Genomic DNA, 10,501 nt, shown 5'->3' with positions numbered 1-10,501 from the left:
GTCTTAGGGAAACGGCACTTGTTTTGGTCTCTACGGCAGTCTCGTTGCTTCATCGGCCAAGGGTAGTTGTACCGGCCAAATTGCTTTCGGGAGGGGGTTGCGACGCCCTACGCAGGCCTATTTGTCGCATGGTTGACTTGGAACATGTGGGGCTAACATTGGGCTGTCTGATAGCACATGATCACTTGGTATCGCACGGTTCATCTATTAATTTTGGGATTCCCTAAAATTTTTGATGCAGTTCAAATTTAATGGAACAGGATGATTAAAAGATGATTTAATATAGGCAAAAATTATGTACTGACTGTTATCGTCAACGACACTCGGATTTCGTGTACTTCTTCCTAGAAGCACTAATATGATGATCTGCCAGTTTGTTTACCTTTCCATAGCCTCTGGATCCAATGTTGAAATGAGCAAGATGGTTTTCATTTGACGATATAATTTGGTTCAATCTAAATCATTGCATGCATCATTGAGGATAGAATCTAGACAGCCTTATACCTATTCGTCTAACGACTAACGACCCAGCCAACCCATGCCTATCTATCGGTGGGTTGTGAAAACTTTAAATAGAATAATTATGTCATTAAAGTCGATTTCTGCCTTGCTAAGCTAAGCACTTTAAATAGATTAATTATGCATCACACAGCACAAGCATTCATGCCACGCGCATCACATCACAATTTCCAAAATCAGAATTGACCTTGGTGGATCATATATTCTGTCTCTAAAGTCTAAAATGTTGAGTTCCTAGTTCGCAGGTTTGTTATCCATCAATTGCTAGCCCTGACCGGAGAATTGGCCAAACCACCTAATCCTCTCTCTATCTCTCTCCCCCTTTCTCATAAATCTCCACCCTTCCAACCCCCAAAAACCCCCTCCGAAAAAATTATTGCACAAAGTAACAATAAAATAAGCAATCATATCTCAAATAAACGAAATAAACCTCTTTGATCATATCATATATCACAGTCATGGTAAAGGAAACAATGACCACGGCCAAACAAAATCATGTCCAGAAAAAACGCAAACGCCGATCCGGCTCCATCATCATCACCATCATCTATCGGCAATATATAGAAGGAAGAAACAAAAGGATACTCCAAAAATAAATAGAAGAAAAAAATAAAAGGAACAGATGGAGCAGCAGGAGAAGGATGCATCTGATCTCGTCATCCTATCTGAAATCATATGATTAAAAATCATGCAATAATTGGCTATTTTTTATTGAGGACGATGGGGAGCACGATGATGAGGATGATGATGAGGAGCAAGATGATGGCAATGCAGGTCCACTTGCGGGTGTTCTTCTGGTGCTTGCGGGCCGTCTGGAGCTGATCGGTCCCGCGCCTGACAAAGGAGTGGGCCCGCCCGACCTGGCTCTCGATGTCGTCCAGATGCTCCCCCTGCGCCGCCACCAGCACGGACATGTCCAAGAACACCTGCTGCAGCTCCAGCAGGCTCCTCTCGAGATCCGCCGCCGCCCCGTGCCTCTCCTGGATCTCGGCTATCACGTCCAAAACCCTCCCCCTTCCCTGCTCCTCGATCGCCCTCTGCAGGAACCTCTCGCCTTCTCCCGTCGCCACCAGGGTCTCCACCGTCTGCTCGTCGGGCTTCTCCCCGGTCACCGTGTAGTAGCGCCGCTCGACGGACTCCCGGTAATCGGCGGCGACCCTCTTCCGCAGCTCGACGAAGCCCTCCATCGAGTCCTTCAGCTTCTTGCGGAGGCCGGCGACGACGGAGGTGCGGGTGCGGTCCGTGGAGGTGCCGGGGCCGCACCCGGGAAGGGAGCGGTTCGCGGCGTTGGCGCGGTCGAGGGACTCGAGGCGGAGCTTGATGAGCTTCGCCTTCTTCAGGGCGGTGGCGACGTCGCCGTCCATGCGGGCGCGGAGGTCGCGGACGGCGGAGGCGGCGTGGAGGGTCTTGGAGGCCTCGTTCGACTCGTGGAGCCGGTGATGGATGCGCTCCACCTCCTTGAGCTCGTCCTTGATCGCCTCCACGTCCTCGAAGAACCTGTCCAGATTGGCGCCGCCGGCCGCGGACGCGGACGAGTTGCGGCTCATCTGGACGTCGCCGCTGCTCCCATCCGCTTCCCGCCTCCACGATCCCGAGAAGAGGCTGTTCATCGTATCTTAACTTCCTATTTTTGTACCTCTCCTAGAATTACTCCGTTCTTCGATGTGGGACAACCAATTCGGCCGGCAGTGGTCCGGATGATAGACAAGAAGAAGGAGAAGGAGAAGAGGGGGTGGGGAAAGAGGAGAAGAGAGACGGGAAATAGAAGGAAGCTGGCCGCCAGGATTGGGATTTAATAAAAGAGAGAGAGAAAAAAAAAACGCGGCTTTGAATGGGCCGTGGTCATATAGGCTTTCCTTCGATGGGTTTTCGGTCTCCAATAGCGGGATGAAGGAGAAGGGCCACTTCGACTCCGACGACTCGTCAAAGTCTCCGAGTTGGGGGACGATGAGAGGATCTTTTGATATCCCTACCCGGTTTATTTGGTCAGTTGACCCGATTGAAGTTTCTATGGGCGAAATCTGAAACTCGACGTTATTTCATTACATCATGATGAAGTGTAGATCAAGGAAAGATGGGTGGAAAATATCGGCACCGTTGTGATTAATGTCTTCCCTCCTCACCACGTTGGTAATGGCCGGTAGTGGCTAGAAATTTTTTTAAAATATATATGTGGGCCCCATAATGTCTTATTTGGAATTTTCATTTAATGGTCAACGCGTGTTAGAATTAGACCGTGGATCATCCTTTCTTGTTCATTAGAAGGCTAACCGGTATATTGGTTGCGTACCCACCAATGTTGTTTTTCGTACATTTTCCGAGCTGCTTCCACCCATCTTTTGCTTTGCTGATTCGTATGTGATTTGAAATAATGGGGTCGTCTTCTGGATCGCTATATGAGTTTTGGATTTCGTGTTATAAAGTTCTATATCGAGCACAAGTGGGTATTGGAAGGAGACGGATGGGATCGTCACCAAATTATATTTAGTCTCCTTATTGTTTTCTTTGACTCATTCTTCCAATTAGGAAACGCTCTCTCTCTCTCTCTCTCGGGCATGAGGCATGATGTGGGGCGAAGCGATAAGGCTGCTTCGTGGAGGTCTTTTCTTCTGTATTTAATTAATTGTCTTTCGCTTCGGCTTTTTGTCCGTTTCATTTCGCAGAACGCTTCCAGAAGTGCCTCGTCATCATGCCGGTTGTCGTTCGTTGAATATTTCCATAGGCCAATTTATTTCCTTTAAAAAAAAAAATTGGACTTTTTTTTTTGTTTGCATATATATCTCTTCCCCTTGTAAATTAATCGTACAGAGAGATCCGTTTTAGGTATTTGCAAAGGGAGATTTTTAGCTTGGAAATTTTACACTTGACTCTTTGGATCTTCCAGCGAGTGAACTACATTGCTCCTCAACATAATTTGATAAAGATGGGAAGAATGGAGTGCTAGAAATGGAGGCCAAAAATTGGAATCTTTGACCGGTACTTCCTTTCTCGAGTTTCCTTCTTTGTACGAGTATTATCTACGGTTGAAGAGGTCAAATAAGTAGATTGGAAAGAAAAGAAGGGACGGCGAAAATATGGATCCATGATAGTTACGTTTATGGAAAATTTCCGGGTCAGTGTGTTCTCATGATTGGCTTACTTGATGCATCTCTTCTTGGTGCAAGCAACAAGATGAGGTTCCATAGTCCAATTAGCTCTGCCAGCCCTCATATTCATGGAGTCCGGCAAACATCCTTGCAATTTTTACCTCCAAAGCAGTCACAGGACTGCTTCTGATCTTAGTTCCATGCTGTCATTTTTCTGTGACTTCCATGCTGATGTTTTGGAGGAATAATATATATATACCATTAATGTCATGGGTAAGGTGAAAGTGACGACATTTCACTTTCAAATACACCTTACTCTGGTTGATATTGTTTGTTGATCACAAAAATCATTGTAAACTTGGAGAGTGATGAAACCCTCCAGGCTCAGCAGAATGCCCTCCACAGGTCAGAAAGCCCTACTTTCTACTGCTTCACTGAAAATTGCTTTAGTTTGGATCTCTGGTTGGATTACTGGGCTCAACTTCCTTAGACTCAAGCAGAAAAAACACACAGGAAAAAAAAAAAACATAAAAAACAAAGTACCATGCTGAATGAGCATTAATTGCATAAGCAAAATATTTCTAAACACAAGCACAGATCAATATCCAACCCTGACCAGCAAGGATCTAGCAAATAAGTAAACAAAAGCTTACGGGCAGGTATTTGTGCTGCCCCATATCATTCACCGACCTCTCAGTCAAAAGGATCAAATTCTCCTTAAAAGGAGAACTGAAAACTATTATTAAACATAATTGGCTGACTTAAGATCAGAAGCAGCGGATGCTAGGTTATCATTTGATAATATGGACAAAACGTACTCCTCCATGTTCAGGGCAAGTCTTTTCAAGGGCACCATGGACCAAAAGAATCTTCAGGCTGAAACGAAACAAAGGATACAACACTAGCTGCTGAAGCACTGGACAGTGACATGAAATTTCAACTATCAGCTGATGATAAACACATCTTGGCTTCCATCGTTCAAATTATAATTTACAACTATGAAATAAGACAATACTTCCAACTGCTGAATCATAAGTTGCATCGTCGCACCAGCTCAAGATGTTTCAACTAGGGCACTGCAGTGCAGTAAGGTAGAAAGGATGTCCTCGACTTGTACCAGAAGACCATCTTTTTACATCATCACCAAGTACTTCCTCAGAAGGTTTTAGCTTCCAATGCAATTCATAATTTGATAAATCATATGTCCCAGGCGTAAATATGCAAATCCTAAGAGGAACTTCGGCAGTGCATGCTGGCTCCAGTTTAAGCTGAGTAGAGCTTGCCCCACACCAAACATAGGGAGAGATGCTTTCAGATAATGGCTTCCATGGACGGCTTGCTTGAACATTGGAGATTACCTTAATTTCATCCACCAGAGATATATCATGCCATCCTTGATTTCCAGAAGGATCAGAAGACTGAACAGCATCACTTATTTGGTCTGTCCCTGGCAGGGTATCAAAGGTTGTGAGCCTGATGGACACACTGGTTTCAGAACAGTTGCGGATAGTCACACGGGCACTAGCTTCACAGAAAGAAGTGGAGAAATCGTGATTAATCATGCGGGGCCCATCCATTAGCCACCATATTGGGCTCTTGCTGGTGATACTGGAAAACAGAAAGGCAAGAAATCCATCAGAACATACTAGACCCCTGGAAGCTCATGCACAACCCAGCAGTCATCTGGTTTTAGCTCTTGCCTGCAATGACATGAATGACTGGACAAAAGTTGTGATGATGCTTCTGGCGCAACGTCTGGATTACCGCCTAGGATGCTTGAGATTAGGATGAAGTCAACAATGCTTGGACTTCCCTGAATTGCACAGTACAATTGATGAATCCTGTCGAATGCTATGCTCAAGAGAAGAAAGAACAGGGTAGTATCATTCATTTAACATTTCATGTATGAAATTACAAGCATTGCAACAAACATATATTAGCTCTATAGGTAGTGCAACCAATAGCATCTATTGCCGATACAAATATGTGTTAAAAAGTTAACATCTCCTATGCAGATTATATATTGGGGGATATCTGCTAAGCAGAACAGACAAAGCATACCACAAAAAGAAACTAACATAAGGACAAAACAATGGGAATCACATTTCAAGAACCATGCATCACTCATAAAATTTTAGGTAACATCATTATGCATTTAATGGAACGACATTCCACCTGAAAAGCGACAAAGTCAAATGACATTTCCAGTAAGAATCCAATGATTTGTCAAAAAATGATGGTGATACAAATGGTAAAGTTCCAAGAGAGGAGGGGATGGCGAGAGCTTTAGAGTATAACAGGGATTTCAAAGATCTAAACTTATGCAACCTTCAGGCATAAAGTAACAAGACTTTGTACAATTTTCATCACAAATTACAGAAGAAAATATTAAGATAGATCCTAAGGTATCACTATATTTGGAACATATTGCATTTGGAAGCATCAAGATACAGAGTTCAGGGTTGTGAAGAACCAAGAGTCAAAAAGTTGAAGTGTTGATAAGCATCCCAAAACAGATGGCAAGATATTAAAGATTTTAATGTCACACAGTTCCAGTTGTTGGAGCATTTAGCAAATTAATTCTTTTTAAAAAAAATCAAGGGAGTCTCATAACCCTGTTCAAACAGCTTGAGAGAATGAAAAGCTCCAAATGCCTAAGTATTGATTATAAATGTGTTAAATTTCCCAGAACTTGTAGGCACCAAACAGTTTATTCAACCAGCAGTAAAAAAATTGTTGAAAAATTATGCAACAGTTCATAACTTCATACTGATTCAGTTTTACTAGAGCTATGTAAATGATATTGAGAAGTATATAGATAACCAGTTAATATAATTAAAAAAGAAGTGGAATCTGCTGAACCTGCACCAACTTCCCCTGGTGATATCGTTCATGGTGGTGAAAATCAACCAAAGGTGACCTGGATATATCAACTAAAACTTTATTGCTTCCCTGAGGACCCAGTAGTACATCACTTCCTTGGACACCGAGATTTCTTTCTTTATTTGTGCTTCTACAATCCTGGAACGCAAATTAATTAATGGAGTTTTAAATACGAAATGGCAATGTAAGATATTTTGTATAGCCCATTACTTTTTATTTCTATAATTTCCATATCCCGATTAAGATCTTGCTATAACAACATTTTTTTCGTTTTTTTTCTTGGGGTACAATAAAGCTTGCAAACCTTTAGCTTAAAGAAGCACGATAATGCTTGACCAGCAGATAAAGTTTGTGTTGGGCAGATAGAAACATATGCTGGCAGTGTTGATATCTCCAACTGATCTCCGGCACATGACAGCTGATTAAGACAGAATGTCTCCGAACTTGTCCTGTTCACAATGTCCAAGCGCACAAGAAACTCCTGCAACCTCGATGGGCAAGGAGTGATCAGGAATGATACATCTAAGGATGGCAATACCTGCAAAATGAAGCAAATATTACTTGAGAATTCACAGTTGCAAGAGTCAACCTGAAGATCAGTAGTCCAACAAAAGACTCCAAGAATCATAATGAACCAGAAACCTTAAGAAATCATTTGTTAGAAAACAATATGTTGAGAAGGATAATGACTTGTAGAAACATGTTTGGAAGAACAAGGTCAAGAATTACAAAGTAAAATCTTCTATAGAAGAACTTTAATCCGGGAAAGAAAGTGGGAGTCTCATGGTGGTCATCTCCATCGAACTGGTGGATTCATCAAAAACAAACTTAACATATATGTCATCTTGGGTCATAGTCAGGTTGTCATAACATACAAAGCAAACTCTTGATGATATATCCTTTTGTAATGGCTCTAAAACACATTAATTATGTGTCTTCAAGATCACACGGATGGAATAGAAGGACCATGAATTTCCCCCTTTTTCCAAGAGCGCCATGATCTTCTATGATATATCAGTAAATTTTTAAGAATACAATGAGATCAATTTCATGGATCCTACTTCTACATTGGCTCCTATACAGTGCAACTTCAAAACAAATGTCTTTAACTTTTTCTGACCTTCCGATTAAATTTTCTTGAAACTACTCTCCAACACGTTGAAGAGATTGTGGGCTATCCCCTCATGATATTTATACCAATTGTCATAGTTGAAACTTGATACTCATCAATATGTTTCGGGATGGGTTGAGCCCAGAACCGTAACAAGGCTCTTGCCATTCCAATAGTAATCAGTTAAAATCAACCTTGATAATAGAACCTCATAGGAATTTCATCTATGATTTATATCAGATATAACATATAAAGTGCAAGATGGAGCGTTTCGATCAAGTTTACAATTAAATGTGAGGCGAATTCCCAAAACAAGGTATTAATCTACAAAAGAAACCTAGAAGTCAGTATGTGAAGAAGATAATGGAATGAGAGAAGTTGTTTCATCATTTCACAAACTCAAGCTTAAATGAAATTACAGGACTAGTTTCTCCTTTTATATAGGCCTATTTTCAACTAAAGCTGTATTGGTTCTGCTGCAGAAACAGAACTCTAAACCAAACAATATCAAAGAAAAAATAATTTTTAAATACACTATGAATCCCATCAGTTAAACTTGAAAAGTAAATATAAGGAATGAGGCCATATGGTGGCTGGCCAACCAAATTATTCTCCATATTGTGGTTGGCCACTTCTAAATTCTCTCCAAATCTTCCCTTTTTCTCCTTTTCATCCTTTCTTTTCTCCTATCTTCTCATTTTTCCATTTTTCCTCCTTTCTTCTATCTACACTCTTTTCTATCTTTCTGTTCCTCTTCTTAAAAACTATCAGGCATCTTTCTATTTCCTCTTCTCTTAGGCGGGAGGGTCCACTTTGAGCAACTGGATCCCCCAAAGACTTATTACTACCAGCTGGCCACTTATTTTCTGCAGAACAAATGAGAAAACAGCAAAACTAATATAAGAGAGGTCTTTTAGCAGAATATTACACCAAAGCCTCCATCCCATCTAATGCCAGCTCAGATGATTCTCAAATTTTCAAAGCAATGGAAATGTTTTACAAGCAAGATCATATTACATAAATAATCATTTTTAATCTAGCAGAGCATTTAAATAGAAATATTCCAACAAATCAGTAGACAATAAAATAGCTTTTTTCTTAGAAATTTTAAGAATATTATCATGCCTAATTAATTGTATTTTTGTATAAATAATTAGAGTTACACCACAAGCATGCACGCATGCATGCACACACTTTCAAACCATTAAGGGATCATTCTTGGAGCGTCACTTTTTGTTAAACAGTTAAAGCATACAAAGGACGTGATGCTCCCATCAGGGAAATAGACCATACCAAGCTGAAGCATCATAAAACCTATTTCTCTCTTCCCCTATTCCTCCTTTATAGCATAATTCCTAGGTCAAAACTCTACAATTAGGCCAATGAAGTTCTTGAGATTGACAAATAATAGGCACTATTACTCGCAAAAAATCTGCAAACCAGGACAATTAACAAAAAACCTTGTTAACATATCTTAATTAACTTGGAAATTTATTGTTTATATGGAAGGGGCACTAAAATATTTTGCTAAGTTGTCCTCTCAATAAAGGTACCAAAATACCATCCCAATCAAATGGTTACTTTAGATTAAAGGCTCTATTGGTTTATAACATCATATTGAAAATTCAAATGGAATTTATACTATATATGTTCTCTCATTTCATCTAAACAAAACTTTCATATCTTTATATTTTCTATTTTACGAGGAAAATAAATCTCATATAACCAAGAATCACTGAAATCCTTGCAAAGATCTAACCATCACCCATCAATGCAACAACTATGTCTGCCTCTTCGTGAATGATTTTAGATTTTTACAAATCACATTCAGTATTCTATCCATACTACAAACAGTTTTTGCTATTTCATCTTGTTTATAGGCCAGACCAAAATTCTAGTTGGAATAAAGCTTGTAAGATGGTTGTTCCAGACTAGCATCCACTCAAAAACAATACTTCAAAGGTGTCAATTCTCTCCCTTTTTATGCTACTCCAAGGTTTGTTCTAAATCATATGGTTGGCTGGCTTCGAAAGGGTGTTAATCCGCACGGAATCGGATACTCTTGACTTTGTTTTTCCCCAATTTTGGAAGAAGTTACCTTGACATCCTCATCCATACAGCAATCATCTTATGAGGGTTAATATTTTATGCTCAACAATCAAAATGGTCTTAATTTCATCTTATAAAGCTTCCTGCTGAGCATACCATATGTGGTGACTTTAATTCCTTTTATGCTACTTTTTGACGCTTTATCTTTTGCCACATGTAGCTGGGATAAAGCAGACTCATTGTGGGGTTTATTTGAAAATTTCAAGTTATAGGGCTTAATAGTCAATACATGTTTTCATGCCAAAATTAACTTCCTCGTACTCTTTTAGTTCAAATCAAATTTAAATTACTTCAAAGAATTCCTTCTTCATTCTGGTTCAATTCTCTCCCCTAACCCAGTCTGATCAACCACACTTAATCATTTAAAATAACATAAACATGAGGCCAAGTCCTGAATGCTGGAAGGAAATATTAGCACAAGATTTTCATAGACATGCAGGCAGAAATTCAACAATTGATTTCCACCATGGAAATGCTTTGCTTGCTGATTAAGTTAAAAAAATGGATTTCAAGCATTTTCTGCTACAGTTGATATAATGTGGTTAAGCACTTAGCTAGCAGGACCTATGCTAAATCATCTTATCTATCTTAAATTTATAAAGGTTTTTTCGCATGTATACCCTCCTAAATATATGAAATTGCATGAATATTCTCGTAAAATTACTATTTGTATGTATATCCTCATAAAATACTTGTTTTGCATCCATTTTTTTTTCTTTTTTGCATATATACCCGTGCCATCTAACACCTTAAAATTAAAATGACTGAAATACCCTTATGGGTAGACGTGCAA

The 10,501-nt window shown here is 40.0% G+C and overlaps 2 protein-coding genes across 3 annotated transcripts in view; both read right to left on the bottom strand.

The window, feature by feature from the left end:
* Positions 1-935: 935 nt before the first annotated feature.
* Positions 936-2,680, bottom strand: LOC103705725 (syntaxin-121-like). Its single transcript, XM_008789557.6, has one exon. The coding sequence runs from the start codon at positions 2,127-2,129 to the stop codon at positions 1,221-1,223; it is 909 nt and encodes a 302-aa protein (XP_008787779.4). The 5' UTR covers positions 2,130-2,680; the 3' UTR covers positions 936-1,220.
* A 1,470-nt stretch (positions 2,681-4,150) lies between these two features.
* Positions 4,151-10,501, bottom strand: part of LOC103705726 (Tetratricopeptide repeat (TPR)-like superfamily protein) — a 42,198-nt gene continuing 35,847 nt past the window's right edge. For both annotated transcript variants that reach the window (XM_017842411.5, XM_088716629.2), the window contains 4 exons: positions 6,793-7,026; positions 6,468-6,626; positions 5,306-5,418; positions 4,151-5,213 (listed from right to left, as the gene is read on the bottom strand). In XM_017842411.5, the coding sequence (XP_017697900.4) occupies positions 4,670-5,213; positions 5,306-5,418; positions 6,468-6,626; positions 6,793-7,026 (1,050 nt within the window). In that variant the 3' untranslated portion in view covers positions 4,151-4,669. The remainder of the gene's footprint in view (positions 5,214-5,305; positions 5,419-6,467; positions 6,627-6,792; positions 7,027-10,501) is intronic.

This window comes from Phoenix dactylifera, chromosome 1, assembly GCF_051530095.1.
Source record: "Phoenix dactylifera cultivar Ajwa chromosome 1, Ajwa_hap1_PhDact_Kaust_v1.1, whole genome shotgun sequence".
NCBI classification, from domain to species: domain Eukaryota; kingdom Viridiplantae; phylum Streptophyta; class Magnoliopsida; order Arecales; family Arecaceae; genus Phoenix; species Phoenix dactylifera.
Note: the sequence above shows the minus strand (reverse complement) of the source record. Positions and strands in the feature narration are given on the sequence as shown.